Raw genomic sequence first — 27,502 nt, forward strand, 5'->3', positions numbered from 1 at the left:
GGGGGCGACCTCAGCTCCCCACGCCGCAGGGTCCTTTCCCCCAGGTTCCCGCCCCAGTCCGGGCCGGGGCCCAGCAGCACCTCCCCACCTGGCCAGCGCCGCAGCCCGCGCCCGCAGCCGGCCCGAGCTGCCGCAAGCCAGCAGCCCCTCCCGGGGGTGGGGTTTCGTCTCCCCCCTCCCCACCCCACACCCCCTCCGCCTTTGCCGCGGCGTCCCCCAGGACAACCCCCTCTCTGCCTCGGCCTCCACGTCCCGGGGGCCGGAGGGGTGCCAAACTAGGGGACTGGGCTTAGGGAAAGGGGCTCGGCGGCGCCAGGACGCTCGCGGGCTCCGGGTAGCGAGGGATGGGGAGGAGGCAGCGGAGCCCGGAGCCGCGGGGGCCTCCGCCGCAGAAGGGGGAGGAGAAGGGGGAGGAGCCGGGGGGCAGGCTGTCGGCGAAGGAGGGGTCTTAAGGGGCGGCGAACCCAGGTCGGATTTCCTCTGAGGCCGGCGGTCCGCGGAGCTCCCACCTTCCCGCAGAGCTCGCCGCAGCCGCCTGCCCCACGCCCTCCGGACACCGGGACGGGACCACGGTGCGAGCGGGCCGCGCAGCGCAGAGCCGAGCGCACGGGCCCGACCCCGCCGGGCGGCCGAGGGTGGCCGGGCGGAGGGGGCGAGCCTCGGGGACCTGAGGAAGTTTCCGGGGTCGGCGCGGGGCCCGGCGCCTCCGGTCCTAAGCTCTTCTCTCTTCCCGCAGATGTGGACGCGCTGGCTCGCGCTCGCGCTGGTGGCTGTCGCCTGGGTCCACGCCGAGGTAGGCGAGCCTCCGCGGAGGTCCGAACTCAGGCGCCGGGGCCCCTGGGGTCTGCGCGTGGCGCGCGCGGTGCGTGCGTCCCGGGGATGCTCTCCCCGGGCAGGGCTGGGAGTTTCCATCCGCCGGGTGAGGGGGGCGCTCGGAGCAGAAATGCTACTTCACGAAACTCAAACCTTAAAATCAGGAAAAGTAGTTTGGGCCGTAAGCCGGAGCCTCACCGCGGCTAATATGGAGGCAGAGTGGGGAGGGGGAGAGGGGACGGGCAGGGCCGATTGGGACGGAGGCGGCGACAAGAGTTCAAAAAGGCGCCTGAGTTCTTTCCTTCGCTTGAGGGGAAATCGAGAATAGTTGGAGACTTTTCCCTTCCGAGTCTGTCTTCTGGGGGAGGAGGGGGTCGGGGGATCGCAAGAGATTCTTCTTTTGGGGCGGGATTTTTTTTTTCCTCTTTTATAAGGTAGGATTATGATTCTCTGATTTTTTTTTTCTTTCTTTGTAAAGAGCCTTCGGATTTTGTGTTATTATCAGAGCCAAATAGCGGCCTTTTAAAATCTCAGTTTTTTCTTAAACTGGCGTTGCGCAAGTACGAGCGATCCGTTGCTCTGCTCTTTGAGGGCTCTGCGTTTCCAGTCAAAGTATTTCAGCGCTTTTTGGGCAATGTTTTCTTTTCAACTCCAGTGACCTTCCTGAGACACTGCAAACAAACCAACAAACCCTTCACTCACAAGCCCCTCCATTAACTCAAAGGTTTATGGACAGAAAATAAACAATTCTAAATTCCCTGGGCTCTAGTCTCCAGAAAAGTGAGGTCAGAAACCAAACATTTGATAATTATGGCAGGAAATGTGGAAGGAATTAAAAAGCATGAGGGAGAAGAAATGGAATGTACATTACAAAAGAAATAGCTCCCTGGTGGGTGGTTATTCTCCCTCTTTGAATTTTTTTCTTTATATTACAGTTTAGCCCCACCCTTAGCATCACAGCTTGACTGCCCAGAAAAGTCATAAAAGCCTGCAAGGTCTTCAGGATTAAAAATAAAATACACATTATACTGAACTCTCATTTAATTCACTACCACATTTTTGGTTGATCTGGAAACACAAGCTGTTTTTACTCCCGGTGAAATTAAAATAGCTAATATTTTTTGGATACCTACTTTGTGTTGTAATAAAACTCCATTTGAGTGATGGGGAAACTAAGTCAGAAAGGTCACATAATTTATCTAGTGCCCTACATTGTTAAATGGTAGAAGTGGGATTTGAACACGGTCTGGCTTCACACCCCAGGCTCTTAACCACTACCTCACACGAGGACTTTATATTTGCCATGTACTTATATAGCAATTGGTGGGGCTGTATGCGTGATTTCTTTTAAAGCTTCAGAAAACCTTGTAGGGTCAGTTTTGTTATCCACAATTTACAGAGGAAGAAACGGGTTCCAGGGATTAGGTAACCTGCCCAAGGTCACACAGCTAGTTAGTTCTCAAGAAGGATCTGAACCCAGCTCCTTCCACTGGTAGAGCTCATCTTAAATTCCAGATCTGCTTCTAACGCATTTTGTTTTCCAGGGTTTGAGTTTGAGGGAGGATCCTTCTTCACTGGCTGATTTAGTGCTGACTAAGGAACACCTTCTATCCCTGCTGTTGCCCTCAAAAGGCAGCTGCAGTCCCTTGATGGATGAGGTGAATCCCTGGTTTGCTTTACTGCAGGTTTAGGAATCACCAGCTAGTGTGGGAAATCGCTCTGTGAACTGGAATGCAAATGTGAGGCGTGAGGAAGCCCAGGGTTTAGGATCTACTCGCTGAAGCTGTTTGCGCTACACCCCCTCCCCCCAGTGCATTGCAGGGAAAAGCTCAGCCCTCATAGGAAGTTCCCCCAGCAGCAATTTCCTGCTTGAGGTGGAAGAGCAGAAAGTATTCACACAGAATTCCCAGGGCAGAGTACATGGAGAAAGAGGCAAAATCAAGAAGTGCTGAGGCATGAAAACTGAGGGAGTGGTGCAGAAAGAAGGCTGTGAACTCAGGGTGCCTGAGGAGGAAGTATGATGTAGGTTTCATTTCATGACCAGATTATTAAGGATTATTTTTTAATCAATACAGTCTCTTGGTATCTGGCCCTGGTAACATTTGGCAAGATTTTAATCCATGTTTTAATAATCATATACCTTTAATTATTAATGAAAAGGTAAATTAGCCCTAGCAGTTTGGATATTACTTTAAGCATTTTATTGTGTAGTTAATGGCGCTTGTAGTAGAAATTTTTTTCCTTGTTAGCTATAACAACATTTAGCAAACAAAACCAAATAATGGTATTTACTGTTTTTATTGACATGAATCCACTTCAGTAGACTTTAGAGCTAAAATTGTACAAATATTATTGAACTTTTAAGATGGAATTTAAAAAACAAACAATTTTCTTGGTGCTTTTTTATTTAATACAAGCACAAGGATTCAATTCAGCATGTCTTTTAAAGTATGTGATTGCACAACAAATTATGTTGATGTGCGAAGAAGCCAAGCCTTTGGAATGGAAGTAGACCCCTAGGATCAGAGGTGTCCCAAACTTGAGAAAAGGTGGTTGCTGTCATTATTAATGCCAGTCTGTAAATCCTGCTTTGTTAGATTCAAGAAACTATTAACAGATCTCATAAAGGAAAGTGTTATATTTTGAATGTTTTCCGTGGTCTCTAACTTGGCACCTCAGGGTTGCTTTTTTGATGCTTTCTCTTTCTTTCTTTTTGTCATAATACTTCAGGCAGCCTCCATCAAAATCCCATCCCATCCACTTGAGCTCACACCCATGTGCTCTTTAGAGTCTGCTTGAAAGGGACTATTGGCACTTGTCTCTTGATGAACATATAGTATTATCTGCTATAGATGAAGAATGGGGGTGGCAGCAGCAGAGCAAGCTACCTCTTTGCAGAATCTCTTGGGAGGGGGCTGTGTGGGCCTGCTCGTCTTCCCTCACCCATTCCCCTCCCAGTGAGAATTACTGCAGTTCACTGAGAAGTGTGGATAGTGGAGGCTGGGAAAGGTTGACATGTGCCCTTGAGTCTCAGTAGGAGGGTCTGAGTCTACTCTAACACCATGGGCTGGAGAGGACCCTGTGGCCCAACTGCCTGGTTCCAAAAGGCGGCATTGGCAGGTGCCCAGGCACACTCCAGTCTCCGTTGGTGGTTATTTCTTCTGGCACTCTGATTTCCAACATTCCAGTTCTATAAATCCGTCATGGTAAATCACAAGTACGGGTAACTGTTCACAAATCAGAACACTCATTCCAGTAAGGGAATAACCCATGAACTGTGCGTGCATCACCTAAGATAACAGTAGCAAGAACAATAACAGTTATACAGATAGGCAAGAAGATTATTAGAGCTTTGTCCCTCTGAAGCCAAGTTTCTTAACCTCATGTATATGCTGTTATCAACATGCAGTCAATCAACCACTAGGGGCACTATTGGCTGATGTGGGGTCGCCTCTTTATTCTTTAGAATTATTCTAATAGTGGATTCATGCAGGCCTACAGTGTGATTTTCCCATTTTCCCTTGATTTTCCCCACATCCTCTGACCGCTTCTTGAAGCTACAGCAAAAACTAGGATTTTAACATCCATCTTGTACATGTAGTGGTTAATACCACTAAAATAATCTCCTGTTTGTTTATCCTTTAGCAAATAAATTCCTTGCTGTGATTCTGGAGACCATTGTTGGAAATCGAGATATTAAAACATTGCAGAGACTCTGCTGAATAGCCAAAACAGAGGGACACGCACCCTGCAAATTGAGGCCCGAGATATTGAAAATGTCTTTAGAAAGGACATGTCACAATTCCCATAGAAGTCTCTGGATTGGGTAACAGAAGGCAGGAGTCCATTCTCAAGTGCAGAGGAACAAGTTTGGGAAGAGCTCTGAGGTGGGGGCATGGGCTGCTGTGAATGCAATGTCCCAAAGAAGAAAAAATGTCTTCAAAGTCAGTGGGGCAGAAAGACGCATGTTTCCAGGAGAACAGAGAAAGTAAAGGATGAGCTGTAAATGCCAGTGGTCACACACGGAGAATTGAAAATGTCACAGTGTCTTTTTTCCTACTCCTTCTCAAATAAATGGACATCCAGACAGAAATTTCTAGTAGCCACAAATAGTATTAGCTTAAAGACTCCAGATATTATAGGATTGGAAAACTTATACTTAGATGGGTTCATTTTGTAAGCTAAGTGACTGATGTCCTGCAGGTCAAATGCATACTTTTCTCTAAGGTGCCATCTTCTGTCACCTGTGGCTTCGGCATGGGGTGCTTCCTCCAGGAGTGAGTCATTAACCGCACAGGCCTTCCCTTCGCGGTGCCCATCAGGCAGTATTCCCTGATGTAGGCTGAGCATGCCCTATACAGGGCAGAGTCATGGGTGAAGTGCAAGACAGTCTCTGCCTTCGAGTTGCTTACGGTCTAATGGTGGGCGCTTAGGATTAAACTGTGGCAGCTGTAATGTATGATATTGTAACTACCAGGTGAACAAGTATCTTCCGTATTATTATTATTGCTTTTTTTTCTTACATTAACAGGGGCCTTCCCCTGATTTTTAAAGTTGTTTTACATTAGCACAATGCACACATCTTTAATGTATAGCTTGATGAACTTTTACATATGAATGTACCCAGGTAGCCACCACCCAGTCAAGACTGAGGGAGTTGGTACAGTAAGGAGGCTGTGAACTCAGGGTGTGTGGAAACAGTTACAATGAAAAAAAGTGAGGAGTAGATATGATCAAGGTTACGTTTCATCACTTGGTCATTATCATTTAAGTAGTCCAGTCTCTTGATGTCTGGCCTTACTAACATTTGGCAAGCTTTTAGTTCATGTTTTAATAATAATGAACCTTTAATAATTAATGAAAAGGTAAATGAAGCCTCACCATATGAGACTTGGCACTTTACATATTATTTTAAGCATTTTAACTCGTAGCTAACAGTGCTTGCAGTAGAAAATTATTTTTCCCGTTAGCTACAAAAACATAGCAAACAGTTCAATACAGTCTTTATTGACATGAATTCATTTTAGCAAACTGTATAGGCTTTGTGAGGGGGCGCTGACTTGACTATTTTGCTGATGTATATTTCAGGGCTCAAAATAACCTATACTGAGAAACTAAATCAAGGAAAGAAACTCGAATAATTCTATTTGACCACTTTGCCCTGGTCATTGTTACTTTTAAGGGGCCTCTGCATAGGACAGCTATCACATTATTTATGAAAGCTAAAAACGTAAAACCTACTACATATCTAACAAGAGGAGAAGAGTTGAGTTACAGCAATATATGCCACTCAAAGTTATGTTTACAAAAAATTTAAGCCTCTGGCAAATAATTCTGATTTAAATTAAGAAGCAGAACACCCTCCACTCCAGTGCCTTATCCTCACAACTATGTAAAAATTTATAGATAAGTACGACAAAATGTCGTAAAATCCATCATGAAGATTCTTGTGACATCTCACCTTTTTCAAGAGGAATTTATCCTAACATATGCTATTTTATTTAAATAAAAAATGTTATTTTCTGATAAAATATGGAAATAAAATATGTTCCTAAAAAGCTCAGAGAATATAAGAAAAAACTAGAACAAAAAATAAAGTTGCCCATAATTCTACCACCTAAAGATAAACTAGCCCTTCCTCCTTCCTTTCAGAGAAATTATCAAAGTCAATTAACAAATGTACGTGATATGCCTACTAGATGCCACAGGCAGTGAAAATTAGTGCCTCCCAACGCTATGATAGATCATTTGCAGAGATGGAAAGAACAGTATGCGTGTCATCACTACCCTCTCCCTTACCCAGGACAGACCTTGCTAATCAATTGTAGAATTCTTCGTTCAGAGCCTGCAGGAGGTTAGAAAATCCTTCTCAGCAAGGCTCTAGGTAACCACTAGCAATCAGTTAGTCTGTGTGTGAGATGAAAGACATTGGCCTATTCTGCTGGAAAAAGTCAATCCGCTTTGACAGGCATTGGTATATCTTGAGCCAGAATTAAGATGATTAGAAGGCAGAGTTTGGGACTATGTGAAACAAGGACAACATGGGGTAATAGGTGACAGAACTAGGGTAGCATATTGATGAAAATGTCAAGAGAACAGCAGTTTGTTCCTGGCTCAAGCTTCTAAGTTCTCTAGATGAATTCAGATAGCTTAAAACATAAGCCAAACTCTCTAATATTGGCCATCAGCAAAAATATGAGAATTCTCTTGGCTTTTCTGCTAGAGTAAATAGTTTGCTCTTGCTAAGTCTCTAAGAGCTGCTGCTGTCATAGATAACAGCTTCTGCATTAGCAGCTGCCTGGCAAGAAACTGCTAATGGAAAGTTCTTTGGGTAGTTGGAGTACAAAATATACCCTGTAAATCTGCATTTTCTGCTGTGGTTGGAGGATTTCCGTGTAATCTCTTCACAGACTTTTTATATGCTCATTTGGAAGCCATCACCAGTAAGCTGTTCCCAGGATTATCTGAATTTATGATCTTTAAAATGTTTCCTGTATAATCCCAGACAGTATTTGTGCCCAACTAAGCTGTTGCCAAAACAAGTCATGTGACCAATGGCAAAGGCGTGAGATATTGCAGGCCCGGTTTATACATGTGTGTGACATGGGATATTGGCTTGAATTGGCTTGAGGTAGGGAAACGGTCTCTTTTGCTACTTTTTATTGTATTCAAGATTTAAAATCCTGTGTCTGAGTCAAAATTTGTCTTATTCCACGGTCTGTCATTCTGTCCTTCAGTGACAGTAAATGAATGTAATTTATTGATCTACAGCAGTGCCAGATGTTATACCACTCACTCTGCACATATGCTTCTATTAAGAATAGTGTGGGGCTTCCTAGGTGGCGCAGTGGTTAAGAATCCGCCTGCCAGTGTAGAGGTCACGGGTTCGATCCCAGCTCCAGGAAGATCCCACATGCTGCGGAGCAACTAAGCCCGTGTGCCAAAAAAAAAAAAAAAAGAATAGTGTGGAACTAAAGCAATACCATATCGGTTCCTATTCTGAAGTACCTGCTACCGTCATAGCTACTGTATAGCTCAAATGGGCCTGGCCATTAGGGGGCCAGATCTATGGCATTCACAGAGATTACCACCGCCTTGGTCACCTCTTGCTGCTGGTGCAGAAATCCCTGAAATGCAGCTGTGAGATGGATGCCCTCTCAGAGTTTGAGAGGCTCCGTGGGGGCTGGGGCCACTTTCAGCCTGTTCACCTTGACCGCTTGACCAGTCTGTCCAGTAGGTGGCAGCTTTTTGTGTGGAGCTTCATCTGAAATTGTCTGTTCCTGGAGCGCTGACACTTTTATTTCCCATTTTTGTGTCACTCATGCCTTCCACTGAGTTCCTTTCTTCAGTCTCTTCTCTTGTTCTCATATCCAGGTGTTTCCAAGTCATCTTTCACACGGACCTGTTACTGAACTTTCTTATTATTAAGAGGAACATTATAAAATAACAAAAAAGTCCTTGATTTAGAAGTCCTCTGTCTCCAGAGATTAAGGATCAACTAGGATGTTTATTTCAGTGAACAAAAGCCCAGAATTCATATCAGAACCCTTGCCTCCACTGAGCCAATCTTGCCTTCAAACTTCCAGCCTTTCCTCTGTGGAGCCACAACTCTTATCGTTCCTCTGGGGAGAGAGTTAAGGACTCATTGAGTGCCTCCCGTGCGCAGGCAGTGAGTGGGCTAAGTCAGCATAGGTTCTCCCTGAAGACTGAGTGAACAGGCCGAGACCTGGAAAGGGAAGAAGAGTGAGAAAAAGCAAAAAAGAGAGGCAAGAAAACTCTTCTGGAATTTTTCCAGATTCAGTTTTTCTCCTGTGTCCATCCTTCTTACATATGGAGGTGGCCACCAGATATCTTGGATTTTTTGTGGAATTTGTTATTTGCATATATTCTTGCTTAGTCCCCGTAGCACAGCCTGTTTCCAGGGCCACAAATTCTAAATTTAGGGTTTAGAAAATATGATCAGGCAAAGGAATGGAACCCTTTGCTTTCCCTGTTTGAAAAATAAATACCTTCTCTCAAAGACAGGGTAGGAAGTATGCCTGGAGCAGGCTGATTTGTCCGTTTGGGAACCAAGGCAACGCTTTGGCTGTTTTGCACACAGACTTGAGTCCTCTGCTGGGCACTGCTGTGTCTGGCAGCCAGCCCTGACTGCAGCCTCACGCGGCCACCAGTTCCCAGGCCCCGGAGGCTGGTCTCTTTACTGCTGCCTGCGTTGCTCTCTTCATCTTTCCCCTCTCCCTTCTTGTCTTCCCTTTCCTTTCTCATCTCCTTTCTCCACCATAACAGAGAGGTCATCGTGGAGTGTTTGGGCTGTATTTTAGGAGCTGCCAAAACATGCTCAGAGAACCAGGTTCACATTTCATGCAGAGAGAAAAAAGCTGCACAAAATCTTGATGTATTATTTTGCTTCACCCATCTCTGGGACAAAGTAACATTTCTCCAAGTAAACTCAAGGATGGAAAGCAAAAAGTATCACAGACCTGTTCTCTATCAGGCACTGAGTTAGTGCTGGCAAGTAAGACACAGACCTATCCCCAGGGAGCTTGCAGTCCAGTGGCGAGGCAGACAGGGCAGTGACCCAGCATGGTAAGTGCTAGGACAGGGCTGACAACCTAACCCAGCACTGGGGGTTGCAGGAAGGCCTCAGAGAGGGTGTCCCCCCAAGCTGAGCCCCAAATGTAAGGGGGGTTAGCCAGATAACAGCAAGGAGAGGGAAAGCCTTACCTAACTCTCACAACATGATGATGCTGTTACTATAATCTTCACTTAGTGAAGAAACTGTGGCTCAGAGGATTCAGTTAGTTACCCCACATCAGTCACCTAGTAAATAGTAAAGCCAGGATACAAACCCAGGACTTCAGCTCTCAAGGCAAATACTCTGTGTTCAAGTCTGCTTAAGGTCCACTAAGTCTTATTTCTGAAAGTGACTTTGAAAACAAAGCAAAGACCTTTTCTTGAGGGAATGTGGACTCAAAAAAAAACTTGCACAGGCTCTGTCACTTAGCTCCTCACGTCCTGTTAGCTGCAAGTGCCTGGATCAATACTTTAGGCCTGGTCATGGTCATTCCGGCAACATCCACATAGGCATGGCCTCAACTTGGGTCAGGTCCAGGTGCTTCTTTGACCCACATTGAAGTTGACCCAACAATATAGTTGTTCCATCAGAGTACTTGCCGCATAATGGTCAGTGACTCAGGAGATGCTTTAAAGCAGTTTCTTTGTCCTTCAGATGTATTCACAGCCATTCCATATTGAGTAAGACCAAACTGCAAGGCAGCTCTAAGACTCCAGCTAAGTGTCTGAGTACAGTTGCTCAGACTGTTGACTGCACAAGAGTGGCTGGCCAAGGGGGCACACTGGGCTGACTCCATCCTGCACTCTGCTTACCAGTCTCTGTGCACCCAGAGGGAGGATCATCTTTTTTCTAATTGATGTGCAGAGCTTCCCAGACCCGACATTTTCTCTCAGATATATGATGCGTATTGGACTATGGTGGCCATTTCTCCTCCGTACATTTTGTAAATTGATATCATTCAGAGTCTTAAAAAGTTTTCATAACAGGCCTCCATCAAAAGCCAGTTCTGTATTTTTGTGGATTTTCCTCATGGTACAAATGAAAATTTTCAAAAATCTGTTCTTTTTTAACCAAAAGTGTCCTACTTTTGGTTCTTGCCCAGCTCAGTCTAGTTTGGAAACTGTGATTCCCCGGAATTGAGAAAGGCATTCCTAGCTTCCCCCGATGGCTGGATTAGCACAACTTCCCTCAGCCCACAGCTGAATTCCAGCCCTGAGGAAGAAATGTCTTAGACAGAGTGAACTCCCAGCCTGGAGCCTGTCAGAGGTTGTGTCATGTGTTTGCATTAGCTGAACAAAAAGCAAGCAGGCTTTCTGGCCTTGCTCCCCCTCCTTCCCACACCCCCCTCTGGAGAGGCCAGTTAAAGTCTAGACAGTGTCTGCTTGGCAGTGAGCCTTTTCAGCACAAGCTGCACAGTTCTGCAGCTCTGACTTGGGTTGCCTCTCTTCACTCATTTCCCCCCACCCTGCTCGCATGCCCCCATTTTCTTCCTTAGCCTTAAGCTGTCTCAGGACGGGCATGAGCCACACATAAAAGAAACAGGTGAATGACCTTATGAGACCGTTGGGATTCAGCTGTCTTGAGAGGTTCAGAGTTGAGAAACTATCAGCAGTGCTGGCTGCAGCAGTGTGGCTGAGTTTACAGACATCCCTGATGCGAGCCAGCTTCCAGCAGGCCTCCATGTATTGGCCAGAGATGGGCTGGAGCGAACCCAGAAGAGACAGTGGCACCCAGAGAATGAGCCTCGTGCTGTCCTAGGTGGAGTGCACTTGGGCTAGTCCCTGGGCTCCTCATCTGCAAAATCTGGGGGTTAGAGTAGGGCAGCTCTCAAACCCAGCTCTGAAATCCTATCCATCTGAAAGGAGGCAGACATTTTAGGTTGAGTTGTCAACGTATTCTGCTTCATGGAGTTAGGATATTTGATGAGCTCTTGTCTTCATTGACAGCCCAAGGAGGAGCTGTTTGAAGGAGAAGCTGGCCCAGGAATGGGAAAAGTGAACAAGTAAAAGCAGGAGGCATTCTGTGTCCCTTACTTCCTCCTGCGTGCATTGAATGAAATATAAACAGGACATTATGGGGTACCCGGACAGTCTTCATGCCCAGAAATCCCAATTGCTGTTTATTCTGCAGAAAGGAATCACTTGATTTTTCTACTTTAGAAAGCAGCTATTCCACAACACTGGGCAAGAAATGAAGGATGCTGGGTCCTCTTGGGGGTGGGCAGGGAATCTTCTTTAAAAAAAGAAAACCCAAAATTCCAGAATGTGCAACTTGAGCTTTTACTGAACTTACTAAAAAGACAAAAACAAAATTTTCTTCTGAACTTTGTAAACGTTCGTGTTTTCTTTTAAAAATAATGATACATTATTGAAACGGCCTAGAAAAATCATTGTCTGAAAGCATTGCGTGGACCCTGTTTTGTTTTCCACAACCCTTCTTGCCTTCTCACCATGTTGCCTGGCCCATGACCAGGATCTTGGGTTTCCTCAACAGGAATTGATGAAGTTCCTGTCCTGGTCCCCATGCCTTCTCTCTAAATCAGTTCAGGGCTCTTGTTACAGCTGAGGGCACTGCTCTTTGGCCTTGATCTCAGTGCTTAAATCAAGTGACCTGAGAAGGTGAATGCAGTAAGGAAACAGAAGCCAGTGCAGGTATTTTAGTCCTGCTTAATGCTCGGTACCTTAACTGCACTCTAGTTCCCGAATCCCGCTAGACAATCCCAGTATGCTAAATTGTGCTGATTTTTGCTTCTGAATGGGGGGGCCAGCCCAGTGTTGTCTGTGGCTTTCCTAATAAGGCCACTGGTACAGTGTCAGAATTGAATTCAGATTGGCTGTGCTCCAGGGTAGCACAGACACACCATAAATTTTACTGCTTAATTGACTTAAGTTTCACTACTTGGAGAATGTGACCATCTACTTATAGCTCAAATACACTGCCCTCACAAAAACAAATTCCTGTGGAAACTAATGAAGAGAAGCATATATGTTATTAAATTTCCCTTACTTTGACTGCTGTGTTTAATCTAGTTTGGTATTTAACGACTGTTATACTGTCCTAATTTCTTTCTGAGCCTGGTGATGTAGATCAGTGCTTATTCTTGTGCTTGTGAAGCTTCCTTGTTAACTTAACCAGTGTATGTCATTCATTCATTCCCTACCTCATTCCAAGAATAAGAAGGATGTTTTTCTTCTCAAATCCTATGGCTAGCATGTCCTACTAGTGTCTGTCAGGGTTACTCTAAATAGATGTGTTTTCAGTTACGGAGAAGGACTCAAGTTCATGGCATAACATCTGCAACAGAGAAAAACAAAATGGGTGGAGAACTTAAAATTCCTGGTGACTCACCAGGATACCTGGCTCATCTAGATTTTAGTGTAGAATTGACACAATAGTGTGGACTTTCTGTTAGAGCAGCTAGAACTTTTGAAGCAGAATTCCAGATGCTGGCACTGAGCCAACGCTCCGGCATACCAGAGTTCCCTTTATTATCAGGGTCCCTGTCAGGAGGACCCAGGTGTGGCTTCTGGGTGGCCCAGCCCAGCTCACAAAACCTGCTTGGGAATGGAGGCAGAATTCACAAACGCTCAGAACGTTCAGCTTCACTTTCCCAAGGGCATTCCCATCCTTGGGTCTTCACCATGTGCTGCAATTAATTGGGGCTGGCTGAGGTCTAGGTCAGAAGCAGGAAATTCACCTGGCTTCTCCTTAGAGCCCTAAGGACCTTTCAGGAATCTGTTCATTTGTGCTTTGTTTCCCCCACCCCTCCTCTAGGCTTCTGTCCTTGGCATTTTCTAATTTCTTTCCTTTCTTAGCCTGTGTGGCCTTGACCTTGCCAACAGCCACATGCAGAGAAGCAGACTTCCTGGTTTAGCTATTTATTTTAAGGGTAAAGCCTTTCACTTTATGCATTAATTGGTGTCTGTATCATGTTCAACAAAAGAGTAATTTTCTGCATGGCATCAAGGGCTGGCTAATGATCAAAGAAAACCCCAGCACAAGGATATCCACTTCGGGTGTGAGTACGTTTGGGGTTTCTCAATTTCCTTTCCTGGGAATGGGACTAGAAGGGAGAACGGGATTGGGAAGTGTTTTGAGAAGAGGCCAGACATTCAAGTCTTTGCTAAATGTTGGATGTAATAAATTCAGTACTCACTGCAGACTTATTTCTTAATCAAATTTTCTAAGCTATTTGTGGGCCATATTGTTTAAAGGACATTTAAAAAGTTAATAGTTTTCTCTCCGAGAAATACAACTGGTTGTTCTTTATTTTATATGGAAGAACATGTATAGTATAACCTGGATGATAATATGAAACTATATTTTGTTGTTTGTTATATGCCCTCTCCAGGCATTCTTGTTTTTTTACATAAAAATAGAGAAACCATGAAGGTGATATGAAATCTTGTAAGAACAACCAATGTTTGAGGATTGTTAACCCCGCTGTGTTGGTCATTTGACAGCTTAGCTAATTGCATCTTCCCTCTAAATTCCCTTTACACGTTTGATCAAACAGAAGGCTCTTCATTTCCTGCTTAAGTTGCTTCATCGAATAGCTGTGTGGATTAGCGAGCAAGCTGGGTTCCTCCCCAAGGGCTATATTTCAGTTGGTGATTGGGTTCTTTTTCTAAGTAATGCTATCATTATTTGGCCCAGTGTAAATGGCATTGTCACTTAGTGACCATAACTACTCACGTTACAGTGGCCTGGAGTGCAAAGACCTCCTCCTTCCCCAGTGATCTGTTGTTTAACTCCAGGAAAGTCTTCTCTCTGCCCAGGTTGGTAAAGCTAGTGTGGGGGTGTGTGTGTGGGTGTGTGGGGGTGTGTGTGTCTCCCAGGCAGTTGAGGACTATTATGGGCTCTGCATTACCAGTCTGTGGATTTAGATGTGACAACAGCCATACTTGGAAAGTCATGACATTCTCTTTGAGGGAGAGACAGAGGATTCTAAGGCCAAGGGTGTTCGAAGCATGGCAACTGTCCTAAAGCAGTTTCTTGTTTAGAAATGGGTGGAGTAAATAGGAAAAAGGAAAATAGTGATGGGGAAGACTATAGGAAGAGGAGGGAGGCAGTGGTGTGTGTGGGAAGCTCACTGTTAGCTGTAGTTGGGTAAGTACATGAAAAGGGTGGTTAAAGTGAAGACTGTCTGGTCTTTATCTTAAATGCTTTGTGAGGAAATACTGTGAATGGACACCATGGATTCATATGACCAGAAAAGAAAGGTGACTGTTTTTGCTAAATGAATGCACGGTCTGTAAGCAAAACTCAGGACAGCGAATGGTAATGCACAAGCTGTAAATTAAAATGGCGCCTGTTTGTCGTGTGTGTAGCGGGGGAGATAACGATCTATAAAGTACCTTACATAAGGTAAGTGCTCCAGTAAATAGTAGCTGCTATTCCTCTTGGTGCTTGAATTCCAGGAGAGAGTAGAACTACAAGGAGAAACATACAGAGCCTAAACCCATATTTCTCAAACTGAGTACTGAGCGATGTAAGTATATGTGCTAGGTTACATGGTTTTTTCTGTTGCAAGACTTCAGAGCCTTATAATGTTCGTGTGCATTATTTATTTTCCTCTCTAATAGCAAGTACAGTAAGCAATGTTTTCCAGACATTTCACCCCAGAAAACCATTTCAAAAAATACCACAACTATTTAAAGACTAGTGGAAGTTTGGAAATATGGGTCATTTCTAGACAGATTTCCATAAGCAGAGTCTGTTGACATCTGACCCCAGGTGTAGTGAGCTTGCTGAACACACTTCCTAAACTATAACTCAGTTTCACGAGGAAGGCATGGAACTCATCTGGATCCCAGGGCCAGTCCAACAGAAGATTCTTCTGAGCCTGATTCTAGACTGGATCATTGGCATGGCCATGTCTATACCTACCTAGAACTGGCTGGGGTTTTTTTTTGTTATCAGCTCGAAGTATCCAGGAAGCTTCTTTTTGATTTTTCACTTTCCCCATCCATACCCAGTCAGTCCATCAGCAAATTCTGTCGGCTCTGCAGTCAGAATATATTACCTCTCCATTGACTGTTCTGTCTCCATCACCACCACCTTAGTCCATGCCAACATTATTTTATACTTGGACTACTGCAGTAGCATCCTAGCTGCTCTACCCCTTAGCCTTCTAGCTTTCTCCATCTACTTCTCTGCACAACAACCTGAGTAATCTTCATAACGCACATATATAATCATGTCACTCTTCTATGTAAAACCCTCCAGTAGCCCTCATCTCATTAAGAATAAAATACAAACTTCTTACCAGCGCCTACAGGGCCCTATGTGCTCCAGCCCTTGCTTGCTTTTCCCAGCTCACCTCTCACGGCTCTCCCTGTCGGGCCCTGTGTCACAGCCAGAGTGGCCTTTCTCCTGTTCCAAGAACATGACAAATTCCACCCTGCTTCAGAACCTTCACGCTTTTCTTCTCTCTGTCTGAACTCCTCCATTCATCCTTCAGGTCTCAGCTCAAGAGAGCATTTCCTCACCACTCCATCGAAGTGGTACCCTCTCTCCCAGATTTCTCTGTCCAGCATTCTCTATGTTCTTCTAAACATTCATCACAATCTGAAATGATCTTATTATTTGTGTTTATTCACTGTCTTCCCTTTAAAATATGTACTCCTTCAGGACAGAGACCTTCTTTCTCCTTCACCAATGAATCCCCAGCACCTAGAACTGAGCTTAGCATATAGTAGGTGCTCAGTAAGTAATTTGTGAAATTAATCCACTGGCCAAATGTATTGATCAGCACACCCAAATATCTCATCTGAGATGTGAGAAAATGCACAGTATACTGCCTACTTCAGTCACGTCTGTGCCAGATTCTGCAAGTATATTGTGCACCTGGGAAGGTGGCTGACGGCACGTGTGCATCGACACTGCCTGACCTTGGTGGTAATGCAGGGCTTGCTTAGTCTGAAGCCTGGACTCTGATTCTCTCAGCTCCAGGTAATGCTGGAATTTACACAGACACTAGCTGAATGGTAAATATTTTTATTCTTCCTTTCCATGATGAGCAGTTCTGATTTAACTGGGCATCATTACCAAAGTAAGCAAATGTCCCAAGGAATGTCAAACAAAGCATTAAATTCTGTTACTGGTGAGTCTTTGCCCCAAAGCCTCTCTGGTCATTTTGTCTTCTGACCTCACCATTTCCTGAGATCTTTACTTTCGAGGATCCTTTCTGCTTTTGTTCTTTCTTCTGTTTCATTTGAATGGTACCCATGATGTCCCAAGTATGGGTAAAACAATGTCTCTGGATTTATACATTAGATCTCAGAGAAGTCTTCTCTCCTGGGGAAGGTTCCACCAGGGGCACAGTGATCTGTAGGGAGTGGAGTCCCAGGGACCAGACCACCCCCCCCCCCTTATCTGCAGTCTTACTCTCTAAACTCTCCTACAGTTGACCCGCAGACCAAGTTCCCGACTCCCGCAGCATCTTGCTTCACTTTTCAGTGGCGTCAGTTCAATGTGTGGCATTTCTCTAGTGTTTAGTCAGTTAAAAATGAAGGAGAACAGAGCTTTAAGAACTATACCACCACATAATACTTGGGAATGTTTTTACCACAAATGATAATCTGTGTGTAGTTACTAAGCTAGTGGGTTTGGGGTAGAGTTTCTAATGCCGTCCTTAGGGAAGACAAAATGAACAGAAAAGGAGGTCTTTGTGCATTGTTGATATAGCTTAAGGGTCTCACTGGATTTTAATCTCTGCAAAAATAGGGAGTTTTGCTACAGTGGAGCAGGGTACCTGGCAGAGTCTCATTGGTGGGCCTCCTGTCAGCTGGTGCCTGATTGGCCAGCACACGTAGGAATTACAGCTCCTTCCCCCCAGCTGTGACTTCCCAACTGCTCCAAAGAAAGAATGCAAGGCAGGAATGTCTCAAGAAGAATAGAATGTGCATGTTTTCATTGACTTTAATCTTAAGGCACTAAAAGAGAGTGTGTGTGTGTGTGTGTGTGTGTGTGTGTGTGTATGAGAGAGAGAGAGATTACTGAAAGCTGACAGCAACAGAGTAAGTGTATCAGTAGAGCAGAAGAATGAAAAAAAAAAGTTTTGAGAAATATCCACCTCATTGCAAAAGTCGTCCAGGGACTTCTATGCAAAAAAAAAAAGAAAGAAAGAAAGAAAAAGTGTATTTAAGTAGTTAAGAGAAGGCTCAAAATACGTAGTTTAATATGTAGTTTAATTAGCCTCTTATCATTGTTTCATGCGATAAACCATGCAAAACCCTAAAATAGGAGGTGGCAAACATTTTATCTTCCTTACAGAGGAGACCAGAAGGGTGAAATGACTTGTCCACAGGCATTGAAAGCCGAGTCAGAATTAGGCTAAAGTGCCCATGACGTGTGTCAGTTTTCAGAGGACTAAGCATTCTTTCAGTTTCCGGGTCTCAGACACAGCCCAGCGTGTTGCCTTCCCCGTGTGACCAGGTGATAGCTGTTGACTTCAATTATACACATCACTTCTAAAACATTCCCAAAGTCTTAACCTTTCTATCTAATCTCTCCTCCTTGATTCAACTCTCAGTAATGTGTCAGAACTCAGAACGTACTGTTTAGAGCTGTGCTGTTCAGTAGGAAAAGCCACTCGCCACAGTGGCTCTTGAGCACTTGAAATGTGGCCAGTCCCATTAAGATGTGCTGTTAAGTGTAAAATATATGCCGGATCTCAAAGACTTAGTATGAAAAAAAAGAGTGTAAAATGTCTCATTAATAATGTTGATTCCATGCTGAAATGGTGATCTTTTGGCTCTGTTGGCTTAAATAAAACAAATTAAAATAATTTTATCTATTTCTTTCGACTTTTTAAAATATGGCGACTAGAAAATTTTAACTCATCTATGAGGCTGCTGTTATATTTCTGTTGGACAGCACTGCTGTAGACAATTGTCACTTCACCACACGTTGCATTTAGCCACACATTGTCTTGATTTAGCTCTTATTTTAACACTATTTATAGTGTTGTTCTGTTATTTAAAATTCCATGTATTTATGCCTCACCTCCTCATCTAAACTGTCAACAGCTTAGGGACATGACTATGCTTTACTGTTCCTTGAGTCCCTGGCATCTAGCATGATGTTTGGTATTTTGTTGCTTGATTGTGCCATGTTTTGCTGACTTTCTCCAAAATAGGTTTTGTCCAATTCCACTTTGGACAGTGATAAGGTAGTGCAGATTAAATTGTGTTTGGAGTGTAGCTTTTTCAAAAGGATTGATTTTATGTAATTCTTAATTTGTTCCAGAAAGATTAACATTCCTCTAAACTGGACTATTAAAACCCAGGAGACCTGCGGTGGGTGCTGGAACTTCCTGACACTCCCACCCAGCAGAGAGCAACGGTGTTAATTGATGATTAAGGGTTGTAATTGCCACCCAGAAATCTTGGGGAAGCTCCACATTAAGCTCAGAGATTTGCACCCCATTTTTCAGAACCTGTTGGGGTATAGGTCCAGGTAAATAAGGCACATTGGCCCCAGTGGCTCCCAACCTCGAACCAGGGTTGAAAGGAGAGGGCTACCACCAGCCATGGTTGCTAAGTAACTGCCAGGAACTCTGACCAGACGGCTGTGATTCCCAGAGTCCCTGAGAAAACACTAGGGGATGCACCCTGGGTGGGCCTTACCCTTTCAACATCCTACAATTTTGTAACTGAGGTTGTGGCTGAACCACATGCTCATAATTTCTAGGCTGACTGTATTATACCCCAAAATACACTCATTTCTACTGGTTCCCTGGGAGAGGCTGACCTTTCCCTGGGGTTTGTGACCACAGGATCCCTGAGCCACTGTTTTCTGGTTTGGTTGTAAAGGAATGTGTAAGAATGCACCTCTGGATACCTCCCCTCTTCAGGGGGGGATGTAGTGGGTCTCACTGCGGTGGAATGATCCCACTCCACTGACCACGTGATTGCCGTAAATTCATTGAGAACCATCTCCCTTTGGCAACAGAGCATGAAATGAATGATTGTCTCTTTAGGAAAGGAGTTAGAAGGATTTGTAACGACAAAGATTTTGAAGTAGCAAGGGCCTCATCTGCCCAGGTTCCCCAGCTTTGCAGCAGCAGGGCCCCATGAATAACCTCATGTGGCAGTGGAATCAGGGAGATTAAAGCTGCAAGAGGCAGTTCATGCCCCAAATAGTACTTTCTTTGGGTTTCTCATCTTTCGTAGGTTATGCCCTAGGAAAATTGAGTCCCAGAATCTCTAGCTGGGCTTCTAGGTTCTCATAGACACCAGATAAGAACTCCCACATTATAACATGAGAAAAAGCACTTTCCACTTCAGCAGCGTAATAATTAAGGTGACCGTATGTCACAGTTTACGCCTGTTACAGTTTACGCCTGTTGTCCAAGTACATCTATTTGAAAGTTCCCGGTTTACTCTCAAAAAATGTCCCAGTTTGGCTGATACAATGTATCATTGTCCTACTATGAGCCAATGCTCCCCTGCTCAAGCTCACACACCCTGGCTTGCCCTCAGCACCCATCCCGCATCCCCCTCCTGGGGGAGCTAGGCTCCACAGTGATGCGTCCATTAAGCCTGCAGCTTCTTTCGCTGATTCTCAGACTCAGATCCAGAAAGCTCCTGGGGCCAGAGACTGTCCAGGGAACAAAGTCACCTGCACAAGCTCTCCTCCAAGAATCAACTTCCTTTGAATGCCATCTGACTGGAGCCCTTCATTTGCACTTGGAAGTGCTCTGGGTGTGTATCAGGGTAGTGGGAAGTGAGGATGAGGAGACACTGGGTGGGAGGGTCCTCAAGAGTCTGGGAGTGGGTAGGCTAGAGAGACAGAGCCTGCTTGTGGAGCCTGAGGGAGGTGATCACCACCTGCCTCGGGCATTTCCTTGAAAGACTGTATTCCTGGGACTCCAGGTTTCCCCCCCACAGCCCCCCCCCCCCCGCCCCTGTCTGGCAGTTGCCATGGCAACACAGTATCTGAGAACTTCTAATTACATCTGTCTATTTCTCCTAGGACCATACCGAGCCACACATATGGAGACTTCATTTAGCCCAGAGTTTCTTGCTGGGTTTTAACCCCTTCTGCATTCCTTGGGTTGGAGAATAATTGCCAGGGTGCTGCAACCTTGGCAGATGCTCTTCAGCTACCCTGCCCCCAAAGATTCCCAGGGCTTTGTCAATGTCTTTAAAGAGGCGACTCGGGCTGCTCTGCTATGCTGGGTCTCTGGGTCTCTCTGTTGTATTTTGTTCGAGTCAACCCTGCCTTCTTGGCTTTCCCGCCACCCTCTTGCCCCCTGCATTCTGTCAGATGGTCTCAGCTCTTGGTTGGACATCACAATTCCTTTTAAGGTACCCAAGCGCCAGGGGAAATAAATCACTTGAGCACAGCTAAGTCTTTGCCCTTCCCTGGCAACTCACATTTCAGTGTGCTCCAGCCCACTGCAAGGACAGCCTCGTAGATGAACCAGAGGGGAGTGGCTAGAGACATTCTGGGGCTGGAGGAGGGGCAGAGCAAGGCAAGAAGCATCTTCTTCTTGTCTAGGGAGACTGACCATCTTGCCTTCCTTCTACCTCATAGGCCAGTGTCGGGGCAGGGTTCCTGAGAAGAGGTAACACAAAACAGCTGCCTTGATAATAAGCCCATTTTCACAATTCCTCTTGGCCTCTCCTCACGTGCTTCTCTTCATCTCCACTTCTCCCTTTTATAGGCCACCTTGTTGGGCGGCTCTTGGGTGGCCCGTACGCTACACTTTGAAGTCCCACCCAATTTTGCCTTCCTCTGAGGGACCTCACATTTCCCACATCACCTCATCTTCCACCCTCCTTCCCTCCACCAGATTCTCATTCCCTCAGCATGTCAGCTAGGTTTTACATTCATCGTGAACAAAGGGCATGACTGAAAGCCATTTCCGTCCCCCATTCTCCTGTCCACTTCATCAGTACACACACACACACACACACATACACCAGTGTCTTTCTGTGGGTCTAAGACAATCTCTAGTTAGTGAAATTCCAAACTAAATATGTATGGCCTGGTGCAAAAGATTGGGGTCTTGAGGCTATTTCCCCCCAAAGACTGGTCCTGGAAGGGGGCAGCCCCCAGAGAGGAGCCAACATGGGGGCTGTCTTTCTGCCCCAGTTCCAAGTCCTTAGGGCAGTGGGGTTCAGTCCCTCTTTCAACAAAGGTTGACTGAGCGTCACAGGGTACTGTGCCAGGACCTATGACAGAACTCTAAAACATAATCCTTGTCCTTTAGGAACTTATAGTTTAGCTGGGAAGACAAAATCTGCACAGTTAATTAAAATTTTTAAACATTGATCAAAAGGAGTTCATACAGAGATGAATGAACGTTCAGGGAAGGAAGGAGGAATTCATACCAACCAAAAGGGAAAAGTCACTGAGGATGGAGTGGTGTGACTTGAGCTAAGCCTTGAAGGACAGGAAGAATTGGGGGCAATCCAGACGGTAAATCAGACTACCCAGGTAGTGACAGTGATTAGCTGGTCTTGTGGGACATTCTTTGCCCATCTGAAGGTTAAAGAAGCAGCTAACAATACCTCATGGTGTTGACATTTTCAAAGGGTAGCAAGTTATTTCAAAACGTAGAACCTGGGGAGGCCCCATCTCCTTTATTTTATTCTGCTATGGCCACCTGCTCTACTCACAGACACCTCCTGAAGTGCCTGTAGCCAGAGGACCTGAGAAATGAGGGTTCCTGGAGGTGAGAAGGCCAAGTAAACAATGAAGTCACCCAGGAGACAGGAAGAAGACTGAGCCACGTGCCAAAGACCTGGTTAAATGTGGCCAAGTAGATGACAGTGTTGGCATCGGTGCCAGGTCATGTGAACCACCTTGGAGAGTGATGGCTTCCCTTTCAGTTCTAGGGGGAACCATGTGCAAATTGGGATGATGGAAAGGAACCACAGATGGGTATTCCTCAGTTCAGGGAGAGTACCCAAGTTCTCCACCATAGTGGATTCCTTCCTTAAGAGTTATGTGATATCAGGAACTACCTAAATTCAAAAGAGCCCAGGCCAAAAGGGCTGGGGAAGAGAACTTGTAGCTCTTAGCCTGTATCCATATCTCTTCTGCCTTCCACCAAAGTGGGGGAATAAATCCTATATTCCACTCAGAAGTCCAAGGAATGTGAATTCTATTTAGTTCGGGGCTTGGGAAGCCTGTGAGGTGGAGAGTTGGCTTGCTCGGGTTGGAGTGCAAGGAATGTGTGGGGATGTTGGTCCAGATGTGGCCAGCACTGCAGGGGACACTTCTAAAACTGGCTCTCAGAACTCTCCCACAGCTGCCCTAGAGCTGTCTCCCCTCTTTAGTTGAGGGAATTGGGATTTAGGTGTACGAGTTTTTTGGGGTTTTTTTTTAACTTTTAATCAACCATTTTCCTTGAACTACATGTGGAAATAATTAGAGCATGAATGCTGAGTAAATGTGAGTCCTGGCAGTCCCAGACATACTTCAGTGACAGGTTCTTGGCAGGAATGAAGAATTGTGAATCTCATGTGAATTTCCTTTAGCCATTCTCTCCCTTCTTTTCTTCCCTCTTTTTCTTGCAAGGCAAACATAAATAAAATAAAAACGTTATTAATGGCATTCTAGGGGAGTAGAGGGTTCCAACCAGTTAGCGAAGAGTGAATCAGGCCACTCAGTTGGGGTCCCATTACTGCTCCCCCGACTTCCTCTGCCATGATCCAGAAGGGAATGAAGAATCATTGCTTATGAAAATCCTTTGACTATGAAAGCCAATGTCAATTCCCCCACCAAAGCCCAGCAAAAACCCCGAAACACCCTCAAGAGGGTCTATACATAACCAGTATCTTTAGTTTGGGCATTTAGGTTAGTTTCCTTAGGAGATTAAAGTGATATTCAGGAACATCTGAAATGGTAAATTCCTGTGCTCACTAGTTAAGAGAATTCTAACAAGTTAAGGGACTTCGGCATCATCCACAACACTTGCATTTTATACACGGGGAACCTGAAGCCCAGAGAGGTCAAGCACCTTGCCCTAAGTCACACAGTGTGTTAGAGGCAGAGATATGTCCAGGGCATGTCTCCAGGCTCTTGCACCAGTTCTCTTTACATATGACCTCATTGCCTCTGCCTGGTCTGCTGCTTGGATTACTGATTCAGGTTTTAGCAGAGGTTTAAAAGTTTTGGGGTTTTTTGCAGGGGAGGGATGGGGCTACTTTTTCCCAGTGTTTGCCAAAGTATTTCTCATGCAGTGCCATTCACCACCCATTTCTGGGAGCTCTCCAGACTTCCTGGTTTTGCTCCCAGTTTTCTGAATGTGCCTACTCTCCTTTCTTGGCTGGTCTGCCTTCAGAGCCCTCATACAGCTGTGCAGGCTCCTCACTGCACAAGGAGGTGAGGGGGGGCTGAAATCCAGCCTGCGCTCTGCTTGCCAAGCCCTGTGACCTGGCCCAGTGTTGCATCTGCCCAGAGGGGAAGACACCTTTTCTGATTTGCACAAGGACCCCATGTGCAACCTGCCTTCCTGTTCCTCTCTGCTTGTATTGTCCCTTTCTCTCAGTTGCCCTCAGCCCTCCATTCCCACCCTCTCCTCCTGAGCTCATTTGTTCTCATCATCTACACAGATGATATCCAGATGTGCACCTCCAGTCCCTTATGTTCATCTGTCAGTGGGATGTTTTACTGTCCCTTGAGACTAATGCCTGTAACTGACTCACCATCGCCTGCTCCTCTTTGATTCAGCCCCTTCCCGGGGCTCCATCTCTGACAGACACACCAGCAGCCTTCCAGGCCCTCAAAGCCAACGATCTTGGCAGCAACCTGGATTTTCTCCTTCCTGCCCTCGGTCTGGTATGTTGCTGGATCCCCTTGTTCTTTAGAGATTTCTCTTAGATTCCTTCCTTTCTCTGAATCCATGTCAGTACCTTCCATGAGACCCATCACCCCAGACTCTTTCTAGCTGGTTTCCTTGTGCCCCCAATTCCTCCTTACCTATTTCTTCCCATATACTACCACCCAGCTGTTCTTAAAACCCTCCTGCTGAAAAACGTACGGGTTTTCTGTCCAGATCCTACCATTCTTCAGGGCTCAGCTCAAGTCCCATCTCGTCCATGAAACCCATCTCCTAGGGTCAGCCCCATCTACTTCAGGACTGCACTCGTCTGTGTGTTTTTGTTTCATCTCCTGGAATAGGTTAGAAACTCCTGACAGGCAGGAGGCCACATCCTGTGCTCTGTTAGAGTATACGCCATGGGACTTGCACCATGCTCGTCACAGGCTGTTCTCCTTGTTTGTTGTCACAGCATTATCAGATATGCTGTCTGATGGGGTTAAACTCCTTACCTTGGCCTTCACTGAAGAAGGCTAGAGGACTAGCCATACCCTCTGCTTTGTCCTTTAAAGTGGACAAGTCTCCGGCAGATGGTTGGAAAACAGAAGATGAATACCACGCTCAAGGCTAACAGACTAATTTGGGGTGGAGGGTGGTCTGGCCTAAAAGTTTCCATTCCGGGTTCTGAAGAAACTGAAGGGTGAAATTGTGAAGTGACGGGACGTAAAGAAAGCACTCTTTAAGACAGACACGCTATCTTGGGAATTCCCAGGGGTCACTCTGAGGACTGCTGACTGGTGGTGGGGAGCCCAGTAGCCCCATCTGTCAGAGTGGAGTCCCGGGTGTGCCTGCCTTGGGAGACCCCGGCTCATCTCTGTGGATCATGACCCTGAAGGCATGAGAGCAGAAGTGCCCCCTGGGTTGACTCTCACCCCAGTCAACAGCACAGCCCAGAGTCACAGCCTCCTCGCTGCCCACAGGGATGAGTCGTCCAAGCTCACAGCCCGTGTGAGGTTATTTTCAGGCCATGTGAAAGGGCTTGACACATTGCTGACTCTGTAAGTGCTTACTACATGCTGCTGTGTACTTATGCTGTGACTGGACGGGACCATTACAGAAAACCGAACTCACCATTGTGCAGAAACCAAGCATCCAGGCTGCCATGCTGTGTCTGGGCCACCGCAAGAAAGACACAGCATAAGGAGGGGGGTGGCATTCCAGAGATGGCAGGTGAGCAGCAGGGAAGGTGAAAGGACTTCCTTATGAGGGTGAGAGTGCAGATCCTTGTCTGGCAGGGTCAACACTTAAGAGAATGTGACAGGATCTGTAAAATAATAAAGACCATGGTTAAGGTAAACAGGCTTGTCCCATTTGAAATTTGAAAGTAGTCATCTCCAGGCACACAATACGTTATCACATAATGAGTAGAACGTGTGCTCTCCCATAAGCTATGACAGAGGCTGAACATAGAAATTAATACCATGAAAAATTAGATAATTCTTGAATGACAGATCCATAATAGAGGGTTTTTTTTTTTAATCTTAAGGCTAATCCTCTTGGGGTGATGCCCTTACTTTGATATCATAAAGCTTAGCTATGCCTTCCCCCAGACATCCTGAGTGCATTGTCACTCACTACTGACACTGACACCAACCTGAAGAATCCCAAATGACATTTAATGTAAAAAAGGTTTATTGAGCATTTTCTCTGGCAAGACAATGTGGTGAGTCTGTGGGGAGCCAAAATGTGCAGGCACTTAGTCTGCTTGAGATAAACTGTATGTGCGTAAAATATTAAACAGGGCTCTGACTAATAGACGAAAGGCCTCAAAGCCTTCTTGTTTATAAAGAAAGTATAGGGTAGGTGGTGAGTCAGATTGACTGAGAAGCTAATTAAGCCTCAGTTTCGGTCCTTTTGCTTGTAAGGCCCCCTTCCAAAGCCCTGGGCCAGTTTTGCAGTCATAGGTGTGTATTCTTTTTCTTAAGGAGGGCCTCTCTAATTGTTTAAGCTTCAGACCCCACAAAACCTGGGTCTGGCCCTGGTGCCTAAACCTTGAGATGAGGGATTGGTTGTGAGGACACACGAGGGAGGGACACTGTCTCTGCAAACACAGTGCCTGCTGCCATGAGAGCAACTGCCAGAAATCATTTCTCCCTCCTCTTTCCTAGAATATGTAGAATGCAGCAACACAGTCTTCGGCAAAAAAGAATCAGAGAGGACTGAGCAAGGTCACGTGATGCTCCAGCCAGATTTCAAGGTCCTGAAGTGGCCTTGCTTTCTTCCTGGCTTGCTCAGGCCTGTGCTACTGGGTTCCATTCCAGAACGGCCATCCCACCCTGCGCCCCACCCAGATCTCCTGCTCTCCCCAGTTCTGTGAATTCCTTTGTCCCCAACTCTGGTGCTCTGCATATCTGCGGGGCCCTGGGGTTCCTGTGAAGTTTCCATGACTAATTCTGGCAAAGCAAGGAGAGCCTTTCTCATGTCAACAAAGCTGCTCTGTCACAGAATAGTGGCAAGGGGAGCCAAAATTCCACCTTGGCATATGTGGGGCAGTTTTTTGTTTTTTTCTGAAAAGAAAGTTGGGAAGGAGGGAAGGGATGGAGGGGACCGACCCAGTTCATATTAGTGAAATGATGGTATATTAAGCTGACAGTTTTATGGCTTTGCGTATAAGCTTCCTCCCCTGCCAAAGCACACTGTTCTTCCAGAAACTGTTTTACTTCAGAAGACTTTTTTTTAAACATTCAAAGCATATTTTATGTTCAGGCTTAATGCTGGTCGGCCCAGAGACTCAGACACACTATCACCTCTACTAGTGGTTTTGCAAATACCTTGGTTTTCCTTTTACTTGCAAAGGATCTTTTTCAAGTGCAAAAATAATTTCTGTTTGTTTTTTTTTTAGACATTGGATCCAAGACAACACCTTTTCTAGCTTTGATTTATAAAGAGGCAAAGTGGTTTACTGGGAAGAGGGCTGGAATTAAAGTCTGGAGACCTTGGGCCAGGACCCAGCTCTGTACTCGTGAGGTCTTGGATCAGTCAGTACAGCTGTGAGCCTCCGTTTCTTCTTTATCACAGGATGTTACATCTGGAGGGGCCTTAGAGGTAACCCCTGCCTGCCTATCCTAAAAGGTTTTGAAAATAAAAGTAATAGTAAAAATTACAGACTAGTCAAAATTGCTGTACAAATAAAAAGTATCATCGTCAACGCAATGGCTTTATAATGCGGTGACTCAGAAAGGACGTTTTTCCCTGGTAAAGGTCAGCAGTGTTCTCGGTCATCTTTTACCAAGGGGAACTTGCATTGTGCAGGTTAACGTGAGACCAAACCTCCA

General features: G+C 45.5%; 1 protein-coding gene across 1 annotated transcript in view; it reads left to right on the forward strand.

The window, feature by feature from the left end:
* The first annotated feature begins 442 nt into the window (after positions 1–442).
* Positions 443–27,502, forward strand: part of FSTL1 (follistatin like 1) — a 47,583-nt gene continuing 20,523 nt past the window's right edge. Inside the window, exons 1-2 of the mRNA XM_057697160.1 lie at positions 443–572; positions 737–793. Of these exons, the coding sequence (XP_057553143.1) occupies positions 737–793 (57 nt within the window). The 5' untranslated portion in view covers positions 443–572. The remainder of the gene's footprint in view (positions 573–736; positions 794–27,502) is intronic.

This window comes from Hippopotamus amphibius, chromosome 10 (assembly GCF_030028045.1).
Source record: "Hippopotamus amphibius kiboko isolate mHipAmp2 chromosome 10, mHipAmp2.hap2, whole genome shotgun sequence".
NCBI classification, from domain to species: Eukaryota; Metazoa; Chordata; class Mammalia; order Artiodactyla; family Hippopotamidae; genus Hippopotamus; species Hippopotamus amphibius.